This window comes from Canis lupus, chromosome 14, assembly GCF_003254725.2.
Source record: "Canis lupus dingo isolate Sandy chromosome 14, ASM325472v2, whole genome shotgun sequence".
In the NCBI taxonomy this organism is placed as follows: Eukaryota; Metazoa; Chordata; class Mammalia; order Carnivora; family Canidae; genus Canis; species Canis lupus.
This window is the reverse complement of record NC_064256.1, coordinates 34,222,684-34,237,956: the sequence shown is the minus strand read 5'-3', so window position 1 is coordinate 34,237,956 and position 15,273 is coordinate 34,222,684. Positions and strand designations below refer to the sequence as shown.

The 15,273-nt window shown below is 40.4% G+C and overlaps 1 protein-coding gene across 8 annotated transcripts in view; it reads right to left on the bottom strand.

Annotated features, from left to right (window-relative positions):
• ITGB8 (integrin subunit beta 8) overlaps window positions 1-15,273 on the bottom strand; it is a 111,561-nt gene that overhangs the window by 69,567 nt on the left and 26,721 nt on the right. For 2 of the 8 annotated variants that reach the window (XM_025464326.3, XM_025464325.3), the window contains exon 1: window positions 12,827-13,012. The exons of 1 other annotated variant lie outside the window; for it this stretch is intronic. In XM_025464326.3, coding sequence (XP_025320111.3) covers window positions 12,827-12,953 — 127 coding nt within the window. In that variant the 5' untranslated portion in view covers window positions 12,954-13,012. Of the gene's footprint in view, window positions 1-12,750; window positions 12,771-12,826; window positions 13,013-14,396; window positions 14,535-14,579; window positions 14,826-15,273 lie in introns of those variants that run through there. 5 more of the 8 variants (XM_049093694.1, XM_049093690.1, XM_049093693.1 and 2 more) reach the window with 5 other exon arrangements.

Here is a 15,273-nt window from a genome sequence, read left to right as displayed (position 1 = left end):
TAATTGCAGATCAGTTAGTGAGTAACTAAAGTCATTTATCTCTGTACTGTAGTGATCTGATATACATGACTTCCATTCAGATCAAGGGGTAAATTATTTTAATGCTTCTTCAAATACATTGAGCTCAGTTGGATAATAAAATTATTTTTCAAATTCAAAAATTGATTTTTATATTCTACTGGGAACTTCTTGCAAGCCTTCAGAGTATGAAAACTTGAGTGTGTAGTAACACCAAATGTAAGATTAAGTATCTTAGTAATTAATACTATTATTGCTAATAATGCTAATACTAAAACTAATAGCTTGAAGTATACATTAATAATATATTTCACATTCTATTCTCTATAGTAAAGTTTCTTCTATCTTCAGTGCAAGATTGATCCTAAATACTTGTGTCTTTTATAAAATCCATTTTACTTTGGGCTCAGACAAAGAAAATTCTGAATTATAATGAAAAGATTTTTCACCTGTCTTATAGGATAGAAATTTAATCTTCTATAATACTTTAAATACCTTAAACTATTTCAAATAATAATTGTTCAGTTTTATTTCATTGCATGGAATTTGACTAGGTACTTCTTTATACATATGCATGAGTTGACAGTGTTTTACCTCATAGTCTTTAGTGTGTACTTCCTAAAAACAAGGATATTCTCTTACAAAACCACCACAGAGTTGGTGAATTCAGGACATTTAATAGTGATATTATAAAACAAACTAATCTATAGTCTGTATTGTCCTATGAAATTCTTGTTCCATATTCTCCATATGTCCCCAAATAGGTCCAGCTACTACTTCTCCTTCATCAAAACTCAGCTTTATCAGAGTTCATTTTTCTTTGGGTAAATCTTCAACCGATGCTTTAATCTCTCTTTGTTCTCACTGGCTGTTTATAGGCCTCTCCCCTAACTCCCCACCTCCCCATTTCCCAAAAGTATCAACCTCTATTCTTTCAAAATCCTAAGCTCTTATTTAATATGACCCCCTCTCCATCTTTGTTATTACCAGACACTTTCCTAAATTTTACAGTGTATTCATACCTTTGCTCAAGGTTTTTGGCCTCATCTGATTCCATGTAATCATCCAAATCACCCACACATCTCACTACCTCCACCTGGGGCAGAACCATTAGCAATCCTTAGAGCAAGGGACTGTGGCAGGGAATTCTCATGAGGTATATTCTTATGAGGGACCACTTGATCGTGAAACCATGAAAATGATATCTGACTTTTCATAATACCTAATACTCAATTTCTGCCCAACAAGTCTATCACCAGATGATCTAATTTGTGACCCTGTTCTCAGAGAGCAGTGACCTCTGGTATCAATGCTGTGCTGACCTCCTAGTAGCCAAGGGTTAGTCCTGAATATATATACCATACCATGTGCACCCTAAGGGGGAGCACTGGGCCTCATTCTCCAGCTGTTTTATGCGGCCTTCAGCAGGGTACAAGACATGCTCAGGAACCCAGGCCTCTATTCCATCCCAACATCATCCCATTAAATGTCACCAAGCATTATGTGGCTTTGGATTCTTCAAGAGGCATCAAACATGCTACATCCTCTGTACTAGTGACTGGTACTAGTAATGTTAATCCTTGTGTTTCTGTTACCAACTTCAGAGGTTATAGGCACTGTGATTATATTACATTGGCCCTCACCTTAAGGCTCTGGTTCTAGATGGTTATGGTTGAAACACTCATCAAAAGGGACTTTTTAAACCAAAATTTTGAATGTGTGAAACTTACTCTCTTTTTGAGAGTTTTTTCTGGTGTTACTACCTTCCAAATGAATTCCCTTGGAACTTGAGCCCCATTTATCATTTCCAGAGGGTTTTCTTTTGCAAATTATGTTCCACTCATCTTCAATAAAAGTTCAAGCCAAATGCACACAAACACAATAGAGCAATATCTTAGGAGGTATGCCTTGTACTAAAAAAGGAGACCAGCTAGGTCATTTTTCCTGCCAATAATACAGTTCTGCTACAGTGAGTTCTTTGTTTGCAACTAGAACAGCCAGTTCTACAGCAATTCCTACACCCTCCAAAACTTTCTTGCATTCTTTGTTCTACTGCAGTCAATGAATACCTTACACTACCAGGCATAGCCAGTCCAGCATCCTAGCAAGCTGGCAATAAGAAAAGACATTTCCTAGTTTGGCATTCCTTAAGGTACCTACTGTCAGCCTAATCTTGTAGAATTCTGAATTTTTCTTTTAATTATTTTCTTTGTTCAACCTGATAATATTCTAAATCTGTTTTGGAACATAGTCGTAATCCCTCATACCATAAGGTTGAAGCTTTCCACCCAGCTCCTTTCTCTACCCAGTATCTATAACAGTTACTAGGGAATCATAGCAAATATATGCTCTCCACTGAAATCAGGAAAAACGCTTGTACCTGGGAAAATGTTTGTGGTTCAATTCAGAGGATAGGACCCTGGTACCATATGTATATGTGGACAAACAGTACCTCAACTGTGGCTGCATTTTACCATTATCATATTTAGAAATATCAACTTTTTTTATTGTAAAAGGAAGTTGGGTCCCAAACCATGCAAAATATCAACACATCCATGGCGAAAAGCCACTGCCCACTTCACATACCTAAGAAGACATATTTGGTACATTTCTTCAGAGCTGACATTTCTTGTCTTTCATTTTCCCACCTTCATTACCAGACTTTCCCTCCACTTGGTCTCACCCATGGACTTTGGCTTGAACTAGTCCTTGGCAGGTAATTTTCCTTATTCCATACAATCTGGGAAACATGATTTTGGGAGGCAGTTTTCTAAGTCAAACTGCATCAGTACTGATCTAGAATGGCAACAGACTCGGTCTTTGACAGAGTCCTGAAAGGCCACTTCCTAAAATCTTATATGCTGTTTTAAAATATGAACATTTAGTACTCTGAATAACAGCGCTCACAAGCATTTTTAAAAATCACCCTGAGTATATATCCAATAGAACCACTATAACTTAACATTATAATTCTAATTTAATGATCTTATTCTTATTTCCTATACTAATTTTAGTTGGAACCTTAAAAAAATAACATAGGGAAGGTAATTTTGATAAATCTGTTTAATATTAGTAGCTTCCCAGCGTGACTTGATGGAATACTTTTGTTGAAAGGTAGGATTGTTTTAATTAAATTATAAAATCCCAATGGAAACATTTTGACTTCCATTATTTTTCCTTGATATGTAAATTATAGTAATTTACTTACTCTAAAAACCGTAAGGAGGTCACATTAAGATTGATCTTTAAAATGAAAAATAGGCCTTTTAGTCCATTAAAGCAGTATGAAAATGTTTATTTTACCTATTCATTCACTTATAGATATTAAATATAAGCCAGCTGAATAGTTCAACAAAATTTGGCTAATTTATGTCAGTAAATTACTTCCCCTTGTTTACTTCCCCTCTCTTGGATTAGGCATAAAGGTGGCACAGTCTACCCACAGGATGACCCTTAAAGTAATTTGGGGCTGTTTGGCCAGAGAATTCTGGAGATGATGTAGAAGAGAATAGTCAGTCATACAGCATGGGATAACTTGCCTGTAGGGAGGACCAGAGCAGGGACTTTTCTCATCCCTGAAGAGTCTATTATATATGATAGAGGCTGTAGACTCAATGCATTTAGGTCTGAATTCTGGTTCCATTACTTACTAGCTAAGGATATTGAAGAAGTTATTCAATATTTCCTTAATTAGTTTGCTTAATTATAAAATCAGAATTATCAGAGTATATACCTCAGAGAGTTGTGGGCATTAAAGGATATATTTTTATACTGTATGTACAGAAGGGTACCTGGCATACAGAAAATACTTCACAAATGTTAACTATTGTTATTCTTTTAACTCTAACACACAATGCTATGGATGTTTTAAGAAAATCTAAATGAATAATGATTAAATGAACTAGAGTAGTCTGTCTTCAATACCTTTTTTAGTATTTGGTTAAGTAACTATAAAATCCAGTTTGTATAATCTAAATAGAAATCTATTTTAAATTACAAATTGATGGTAAAGGATCAGGATTACTTTTTATACTTAATTATCAACACTGAAAATTATCACAGGAATTTAAAAGGAAAACAACTTTGTAAAACGTAGATTAAAAATACAAAGTCTCTATTTTGATCTTTGCTAGAGATTTTCCTATAAAGCCAAGAAACTGCCTTCTGGAGTGGACTGAGAAAGCAGAAACAGGTGTATTTTATGGGATTAAAACTTTCATAGTAGAACTCACTTTTGAAAAGAAAACTATTTCTTAAAGTTCAAACTCTAATGAGGATTATAGCTAAAGATGTTTATTTGCTTGAATACCCAATTTTAAGTTAATCACTATTGTCTCCACCTCATTCACTCAGTCATTTACTTCAAATTGTTTATTAGGACCTACCATATGCCAGGTATTAGAGACACAGAACCAACCTGAAGTGTCTCTCTCTCTCTCTCTTTTGTCTTTTTGAGATTTATCTATTTGAGAGAGAGAGAGCATATGAACGGGGACAGAGAGAGAGGGTCTAAAGCAGACTCCACATTGAGCATGGAGCCCAGTGCAGAGTTGGATCTTAAGACCCTGAGATCAGGGCCCTGAGATCACAACCAGAACCAAAACCAAAGTCGGTTGTTCCACCAACTGCATCACCCAGGCTCCCCACAGTTTCTTTCTTAAGGAGGTCACAGGTGTGGAAATGGGACACGAACAAGGATTCAGAGAGTTAGGCATGGGATACCCTAGGAAGAATTTGTCTGCCCTGTGGAAGAACCTGAAGACACTTGTAGTATAGAAGGTTCTGAGTAGAAAGGTAAAATGTGGACAAAGATTTGAAATGATGAAGACTAGTTAGGAAGGAAGGTCATGGAATGAAGGATATTTCAGCTTTCTCTACTATAGAGGCATTATATTAAAAGGAGGAGATAAATGAAAAGAGTGACAAGAATAAGAACGGCTATTCTGCCCTTAATGAGATAGTGACCAGGGAATACACAAGTGCATCCATGGAATGGGCTTTAAGAACCATGCCCTACAGGCACTTTGCCATGAAGGAGAAAGGAACTCCAGCTGTATACATTGGCATCAGGCTCAACAGAGTTATGTGGGTCAAAGGAATAAGGAGTGTCCTACACTGCATGTGTTTGGTTGTCCAGAACACATGAGGATAAAGATTCACTAAATAGGCTCTATGTGGTGGTGACCTATCAAAAATCGATGGACAGTCAATATGGATGAAAACTAACTGCTGACTGTCAAATAAAATTCTAAAACTGAAAAAAAAAAAAAAAAAAACAGCAAAAACTTCTGCCTGAAGAAAGCATAGCAGTATATTCCTCTAGCCTAACTGGAAATGCCATAAATAACCAATATTGCTAGACATGGCTAATCACTGCAAATATTTAACAGCCAAAGAATTACCTACTTTAGTAAAAATTAATGGAGACATAATAATATGAATATATTAAACTATACAGAGTATCAAGCTATAATAGAATAGCTCCAAGCTGCTAGGAATGACACAAGCCCTAGGATGATCAGCGGTCTGACATGTACCTTGAATACTTTTGACTGAACAGGTTACCACGTACTTAGTAGATCAGTCTCTTTTTCTTTCTCTCTCATAACCACAAGTCATACACATCTGTAACACATTGGAAATCCTGTGGGAGGCAGAGTTACATTCCAAGTTACTCCCATAAAGCCACATGTCTTCTCTCCGTTCTCACTATAATAGGAAACTAACCATAGTGAAGTGTATTTAAGAGGAGTTGAGAGCATTTGGGTGCTTCCACTGGAGGTATGCTTTGATCACGCTCCCAATTCACAAATCATTATATTCCCATCTGTAATTACTCTGTGCCAGTAACATTGTTACAGGGTAGGACCCAGGAATCTCCACAGAAGGAGTATGTGAAAGTCCTCTTTCATCTGACAGTTACAGTGAATGTATAACTTTGAGCAACATCCAGAAATTTTTTGAAGAAGGTAGGAGGCAACACAACAGTTCAAATCTCATCTTTTCTACTTACTACCTAGGGGACTGAAATGATCTCCTCTGTGCTTCAATTTCCTCATCTCTAAAATAGATAATTCTACCTCTTTCATAGTATTAGCATGAAGATTAAATTAATATGGCGAATCATTTAGATCAGTGAATGGTATAGAGTGAGAGCTACCTGTTTGTTACATTATGTGAGCATTATACTTTCTTTCCACTACATATAGAAGCCACACTTTCATGACTTCTTTAGGATGTAATTGGGAAAGTGACATTTTTAGAGATTAACAATTAGGCCATCTACTCAAGCTCAGCATTTAATTGTTCAGTTTAATAAAATGCAATATGAATCATCATAAAATGTTATTTTTTCTATGGCTGCTTTTATTTTATAATCAATATACAGTTTACAGAATGCATTTCATATAAAATTGGAGAGGATACATAGGGCTCAGCATTCCCATGCTGGCAAAACTCTAAACGTACAGACTTGGGCTGCGACAGGGACTAGTTTTGGGGACCAAGAAGATCCTAAGCATGTACCGTACAGAGTAGGTTTTGAATGTTGTTAGGCTATTCGATGGACATACAAAAAACTTTCCTCATGTCAGTTTGGTAAGATTCAATATCATAAGTAACACCATTTTTATACAAGTTACTCAGTGAGTCTCACTGAACCAGCAAAAAGACATCATTCAAATGACAGAATGCTATATACAACAGGCATTTTCAAGGGGGATGCTTTGAGCATCCTAGCTTATTAAGTACAAACAAGAGAAAGACTATGTAACAAGGCAAGTAGTTTATTACTTTTCAAGAAAACTGATGGTATCTGCATAGGATTGACTTCTACTTGTTAAAGTACTAAAGAAACTTAGATCAAAGCAATACCCTCTGGCACCCAGCTAGTGAATAGTAAGATGACTGTGGGGGTGGTGCTGGTGGACAAAGTGAGGAATTTAACACCCAACTATTTATACTTGGATAAGTCAAATTTAACAGATGGGACACAAAAAGCTCTAAACTGATGAACAACAAAGCTCAGGTTATTTCAAATAGTTTATTTGTTCTGAGGAAGGTTCATTTCAAAATAGGGAATAGAAAAATTGAAAAGGCAATACAGTGTTGCCTCATAAAAAAATTAAATTGGAATGAAAATTGATTATCATATTTATCTTGTTGTTGCCTATATTAAAACTTCTTCAAAGATGATACTTACTCTCCCAAATAATATCCTCCAACTCCCCTTGGTTCATTAAAATTATTAACTTATTTTGTTTTTAGTCTAATCAAGGTTTAGTTTACCAGTTGTATATAATTTATCTTTAAAACTTAAATATACATTGAAAAAAAATAAAACTTATATATACATTGGAAAAAAATATCAGCTGAGATAATTGTTTTATACCTGGTCCATCTTTTTTTTTAAGTATTTGTTTATTGGAGAGAGAGATAGCAAGTGTGGAGAGAGGCAGAGGGAGAGGAAGGGAATCCTCAAGCAGACTCCTTGCTGAGCAAAAAGCCAGATATGGGGCTCAATCCTAAAACCCTGAGATCATGACCTGAGCTGAGACCAAGACTTGGATGCTCAACCAACTAAGCCACTATATATATATTTTTTTTCAAGTTCTACCACTTGAAGATATAGTATATTTTAAAATACTTTTAAAAAAGAGAGGTTACAAGATTAATTCAATTTTTATCAAATGTGAATGGACAAGAAAATCATAGCAAAATTGGCTTGATGGGCAATTTTTTCATGTTTATACTAAATATAGAAATACCTTTATTTTTCTTCTTGAAGAAGATTCTGTTATCTAATAAATATAGTAGAACTTGATTCTTCATCTGTTTGTTACAAAGGTTAGAGAGATTGACAAGAAATAAATGAAACCGTGTTTTGGAATGAACAGAGAATCACTCTGATGACAAAACTGAGAAGAAATTTACTTATTCATTCATTCATTCATTAAATATGTATTGAGCACCTTTTACGTAACTGGCATTTCCATTACAGAAACAAGAACAAAGTACCTTCCCTTATAAGCTATAACGTAGTCTCTGGGATGGGAACAAGAAAAAAAAAAACAGTAAATAAATACGTAACATATCCAAGATGCTACAATATATAAAAGAAAAAAAAAGACACAGGTTAAGGCACTAGATAGTGTTGATACAGAGGACAGAGAGGGCCTCTGTGATAAGATGATATTTGAATAGACATCTCAAAGAACTAAGGGAGAGGGAAACAAATATATCTCATGGAAACACATTCCAGGCAGAGGAACAGTGAGTTCAAGATTGGAGGTAGGATCATACATGGTACATCCAAGGTATAGCAAGGACCAGTGTTGTTGTAACAAAGTGATAGAGGAGGAATGGAGAAGGAGATGAGGTCAGGAAGTCATCAGGATCTTGGAAGCCATACAAAGACTTGGCCTTCAATTTGAATAGATGAGAAATCATGTAGAGTACTGAGGGGAGGAGGGACAGAACCCTGAGGTACATTTTTTTAAAGGAGTAAGTTTGGCTGCACTGTGAAGCAGAGAAGCCAGTTTAGGTAGGCATTCAAGAGTTCAAGTAAAAAATGGCATAGACCAGAGTGGTGGCAGTGGAGATGGTAAAGTGACTGTGGAATGTGAGAGAAACAGAAATCAAAGATGCCACCAAAGTGTTATCCTGAACTACTGGAAGTGTGACTGGTAACATAGTGAGTTGAGGGAGAAAATCAGACATTTGGTTTTGAATACATTTGAATTGATTTTGCCTTTATATGTATGGTGGAGATGCTCAAGAGGCATTTTGCTATGCCACCTGGAGATCAGAGAAGTCAAGACTGGAGTTGTTGGCACACAAGTGTGTTGTTGGCACACAACTGGGTCATTTAGGACCCAAGGCTACATTAGTCCATCTGAAGACTCAGTGTATATCTAGAAAAGAAAGTTTGAGGACTGAGTCCTCAGCCACTTTGACATTTAGAGTTGGGACAAGAGGAAGAACCAACATCAGAGAATAGAAGGAGCTTAATCCAAGAGAATGTGGGTTCAGGAAATCAAGGAAAGAAGTGTTTTGAAGCAGGGAGTGGTCAATAGTGTCAACTCGCTGACAGATGATAGGCCAAGTGGGATGAAAACTATAAACTGGCAGTCAGATTTGGCAATAGGGAGGGCACTATGATCTTAACAGGATGGTATAACTGCAAAGGTGATTAAAACAATGGATTCAAAGAGAAGGTGAGGAAGATTGGAGACAGCAGGAATGGACAACTTTCAAGGATTTTTGCTAAAAGGAGCGTTAGAAGTAGAAGTTGAGAGATATTACCACATGTATGGATATGCATCCGGTATAAATGGTCCAGTAGAGAGGAGAAAAACTGACAATTCCAGACACAGGGGGAATAATCCTTAAAACTGAAACCCCAAAAAAGCTATACTTGTGATTCCATTGGGATAAAAGAATTGACATTTGTCTGGGGAAGTAGATTTATTCATGCTAATTTTTCTTTTTGATATACATGCATACCAAAAAGCTGTTACACATGCATAGTCTTAAGAGAAATATTTTTAATGCAGCCATAATGGAATCACTGAAAAGTAAATGATTGAAACTACCTGTCTTTGCTTCCTCCCTCACTTCTTCATCTCTGCCTTTAAACATAGTAAACACTCCTATAGCCCTAAATTTCAGCTAAAATATTCATGCCGTGAGACAAATGATAGAGTTTCTCCTATAGTATTTTGATTTACTGAAATATTTTAGAATAAAATGACATAAAATTTGCTTTAAAATGAACTTATTGGGGAAGGAGATGAAATGAGTAAGGGAAGAGATAAAAAAAAAATTAGCCCTGAGTTGATAGTTGATGGAGCCTGGTGATGGGTGTATAGTGACTCCTTATACCATTCTCTCTCCTTCTGTAGAGGTTAGAAAATTTCCAAATATAGATAAAAATTAAAAGAAATCTGCCAATACCATACTTAATCCAAATAAATCCATTACATGGTAAAATTTCAGCTTATTTGTTAACAGGTGAAGGAGCTATTTGGGGGCACAGGAATTTTTCCAAATCATAATCAGTTCTTTTGCTTTCATATACAACACAAAGACTTTTCATATGCAGGAAAGCGTTTCAATTGCTTTAAGATAGAATTAACTTGGATGCTTATTGTACAAATATTTTGAAAGGCTGGACTTTTAAAAATGAAGCCTTGATTCTCTTAAATATCCTCTTTAGATAAGTATAAAGAAATCTCAGAACACTTGTGAAATATGTTCTGAGGTAAAATAATATTACAGTTATAAGAGAATGCTAATCTGATTGTTACTTAAAGAATAAATAGCTGATTATGCACAGAAGGTAAAATTTTATTGCAATAATAGTTAACATTTTTAAAAAAAATAAATGGTAATTTCTGAAATTTGTCATTCTTATATTGCTCTATAAAAATTTAGTAAAAAATATTTTTAACCTTTCCAAGTGAACAAATGTAGAAACAACAGTGTTTGCTGAATTAACTCTTCAAATATTAACCACTAAGTATTCTTTAGTGTTTTCCAGTTACTCATTAACCATTTTATACTGTTATTGTTTCTCCAATTGTCGGTGATTTCCACCAGGGAAAGTTGAAAAACGTTTCTCTAGATCAGAAAAATGGTCAGATTTATTAACAACATCCCCCTTGCTCACCATATATTCATTATTAAAAGTCCACTACATATTTGGGACCTATAAATCCTAATTCAAAAATTAAACCCAAAGTTATGTTGTTGTGCAGTTTATGGTTCCTTATATATGGCTTTATTGTCCTCAACATTTCCTTGGTGTAAACTACTAAGCGAGGGAACAAGATTTCTTTTGTAATTGATACCTAAATTTCTATTCTGCTTTAAGCATCTAATTTGCACTGTGAAGACATATAATCTGAGACTTGTAGCTATATCATGAAAGTACAACAGTTTACGCTGATCTCTAATTTTCAGAGTTGTACTGGCTATAATTTACATTTTTTTCATGATTTTAACTGAAATGCAAACCAGTATACATCAGGAACCTTTGTATATTGACAGTGACTGGGAAAAGGATGCCTTGTTCTGATTTCAGATAAGCATTCTCTTTTCACAACTGCAGGTGCAAGGGAACCCATTCATAGTGTTTGCTCCAAACCAATTATAGTCACTAGATGGAAATACAATGCTATTACATGAGAACTTGACTAATCTTTACATGCACAAAGAATATTTTTAAAGTATTGTTATTAGTAGTAAATTCTAGAGGCAAGTAGCACTTTTTTCTCTATGCACTGGGGATGAAATATACTCTGTTGACACAGTCTTGGTCATTTTAGTATTGTGTGTGTGTTCTACTTTGTCAAATAATAACCCAAGATGGAATTACACTCAGTGGAAAATCTGCTGCAATCAATGCATAGTTCCACTGAAGAGATAATTGATAATGAATGCTACTATTTCCTTTGCCTTCAAATTTCACTTATTTTGTAATAAACATTTAAGCCAAAAAATAACCTCAAGATAGAAATTTACTCTAATTGCTCTCATTTCACATAACTGGGTAAATCTGTTGAAACAAATATTAGACAACTATTAGTGCAACAAATGAGTGAACTAGCTGGATGTTTCCATGTTGAACTCTTATTTATAAGATTATGACTTGATCGTTTTTATTAGCTTCAGGCAGAAACATGGCACATCAATTCAAAGCATAAGAGAAAATTTTAATCTACAAAACAACCACAACTCTACTTCAACAGGAGAGGTCGGAGAAAGGTGCTAGCAGAATTTAAGGGCTTGATAACCAAACACAGATAAAGCAAATTTATTTTTTAATTGGCAATAATCATTGCCTTGGCAAAAATAAATGTGTGGCTTATATTTAAAACCAAGAAGAACTCATCCCAAATTGATGATCACTGTTATTACTTACTGTATGTTTTACTGTTTGCTAACAAGCCAGGATAGCCACCTTAAATCTGCGTGTAATTCAAAGGGGCCAACACACCTTTTCATACACTATTTGACTTGAGCTTTTCTTGTGACTTAGGGAGGGAGATCCTGTCCTCATTTGTAAAATCAGGACAATAAACATTATAAAGAAGTATCCTTTCCAAATCAAGGCAATTCTATAGAAGTGGCTTGCCTGGATTGAAAGCTGTCAATCCTGGTCTAGGTTTCTGTCTCAGGGTCTCAGTCTCAGGGGCTGATCTGACTGAAGCATCAGTTAGCTAGGACCCTATTTTTATTTTTTAAACTGAAAAAGTGGTGACTTAGAGAATATTTTTCGATTGTGTTCAATTCCTTCAGGCTGAGAGCACTATGATAGAAGAAACTTTTATGCAGCCATCCTCTTCTTTCCTGGACTCAAAACCAGAAATGTCACTCCCATTATACCAGTGTATTCTCAGCCTTGAATCAAATGCTAGTGGTACATGCAAAACGATGAGGGGCATCCTCAAAGATGCCTTCAAGGAGGATGCCCTGAAGGATGGAGCAGAACCCCTAAGCTGGTTTACGTAAATAGGAGCTCTCGCTCTTCCAAACTTCCATTCTTTTACTGCTTCCCCCAATCCCGGGAGCAACACACAGAGTGTCCTCGTACAGTTAGTTATTGCTGTCACTCGGGGCGGAAATACTTGACACCTGGCCCCCCTCAGGCCGCCTGAAAGGAGGACGCTGCCACACACCCGCCCTTCTAAAGTTCTCAGGACGGATGGAGGCTGACACTGGGTCACTTACCTGGCCGGGATGTTCCTCGTCACAGCCCAGGACCTTTGGGGAGGAGAAGAAAACAAAAGAAAACCAAACAACTTACCACTTTGGCCCAGTCCAAGAACAACTAAAAGCACCCAGGCCGCCCGAAGGAACGGGGCTGGACCCGGCCGGCAGTTTTGCAGGCGGACAAATGCGGCGGCAAAAAAAGCCAGAGCGGAGCGGCACATAATGCAAAGCAGCCCGCACCGCGCCCGCCGCCTGGCCGCTCTCCGGGGCGCACCTCGGGGCCCGCGGGCCGAGTGCCGCTAGGCGGTTGCCCGCAGGCCCTGCGGGCGGACCCCGCGGCTCGGAACCAGCGGTGCAGGTACGCCGGCCCGGACGCCGCTGGGCATCTCAGGGCCCCCGAGGCCCTGCCAGCACGGCGCGCCGGGGCCCGCGACCTCCGCGAGAAGCACCTCCTCTGACGGTCAATGGCCCGGGGCGGCGACGCGAGCGCAGGCTCCGCAGCCCGCTCCGGGACAAAGAAAAGAGCTTTTGTTTCTCTCCAGCCGACGGGGCTTCTGCTGCATAAATCAGCTTAGGGAACAGCCAAACGGAATCAAACCCAAACAAAGCCCGAAGCCCGGGGGAAAAACCAGCCTAAAGTGCTATCACTGGGTGATGCTGCCTCGGTGGGAGGGGACGCCGGCGAGGCCGAGGGGGGAAAAAAGTCGATGGCGCATCAATCAGCGCGAGCTTCTTCCACAGGTGGGCAGGGAGGCCGATTCCACTTGGTTACAGCCCTGCAGCCGCGTCAGCTGAGCGGCGGGCAAAGTCAAAGCGGCAACGTCCTGGCTGGCGAGGGAGGAAGCGCGGGCTGCCAGCGGCTGGGAGAAGCGGCTCCGGCAGCACCTCAGAAGCCGCGGCCGGCGCCCGCGGGCGCGGAGGGAGGCATAGCAGCTCCCCGCTCGGCCGGGACCGGGGCGCACGGCCGCTAGCGCGGGAGGGGAGGCTCGGCGAGGGTGCCGTAGCCCGGCCTCGCGGGGCGGGAGCTTCGTGCCCTCGTCCTTTTGGCCCCAGCGTGCCCCGCTCAGGCGTCCCGCCGGCCAGCACCCGGGCAGCTGGCGCGCTCTGGGGTGCACCCCCGAGGAGGCGCGAGGAGCGAGGCCGGCGAGGGGCGGGGGAGCGGCGGTCCTGCTCCGGGCCGGGGCGGCGGGGCGGCGGGGCGGCGGGGCGGGGGGAGGGCTCCCGAAGTGCCGCGAGCTGGGCGCGCTCGGGGCCGCGAGTTGCTAGGAAACAGCCCCACGCTACCCAGCGCCTCGCCCCGGCCGCCTGCAGGCGCAGCGGCGGCTCCGGCGGCGGCGGCAAGAGCTCCGAGCAGCGTGGGCGGGACATTGGTGAGGCATGAAGTCACCGCGGCCCACACTCGCTCTTTGTTTTGCTCACTCCGGCTCCTTTTTTCTCCCCCTTGGCTCTGATAGTTGTCATGCCCACCGTTCACAAGAGCTCCTGATGCGTGGCCGCGCAACAAGAATCGCTCCCCCTGTTCCCTCTCCCCCTGCTCGCCGAATCCCTACACCCCCACGCTCCCTTGGACCGTTTGGAGATTCGCTCAGTCCTAACGGCAGCTGCGCACAAACCCCCAGCCTCTCCCCCGGGCACTCTGCGCTCCTTTGTTCCGAGATACTCACTGCCCGGCAGCTGCAGCATAGAGTGGAGCAGGGGGCCTCTCCCCGCCCCCAACACCCTCTGGTCCGCGGGTGCGCACTGCCAACTTTGCTTGCAGATTTAGGAGCTCACCCTTCACCCCACCCCAAGACCGGCCGGCATCTCCCCAACACTGGGAGAATTGGTCCAGTCCGCGGAGGCCGTACCCGGAGCCGCTAGCTGAAATTTCTCGCGCCTCCTTCTCCCTCGGAGTCTCAGCCCTGGGCTGGACAGCCCTGCTCTTCCCAGGGTCTGGTGGTGGCTCTGGGTTTTGCTAGTTACAGTGGATCTTTTGACCTTAAGCGTCACCTTTCCAATAAACGGAACAAAGAAGTTACAAAGTGCGGCGCAGCGGGAGAGAGAAGCGGAGGAGAGGATGAGAAAGGGCATTTCTGCCCGCTTTGGAGCTCAGAAGTTTAGGTGCAAAAAGGAAGCGGGTATTAAGCTGGGCAACTGTCGGAGAAGGCGCGCCTCCCTGGGTCCTGTCACTACCACTCTAGGCCGAGGGAGGGAACCCAGTCCTCCGGATTGAAAACAAGGCTCGGTTTCCAATCTGAGACACAGGGTGATGGTTTTCTTTTTCCTCTAGGGGCAGGAGTGGTTCCCTGTGGTAAAGTCTGACCTCTCATTTTCCCCCTAGCAGCCTGCCCGACGTCTTTCATAGAGCGCCCGCCTCTTACAGGCATTAGACCGGTCCAGCCAGGTCAAGGTGAAATATGCGGGAGTTTCCCCTCCTTCTTATTTGTTTAATACTTTCCATCTCCATATTTGGAGTAAAAAAACAAGTAGGAGGCTTTCTTTCTCTCTCTCTTTTTCTGTTTTCTAATTGTTAATGAGTGAATGGAAAGTACCTGGTTAATA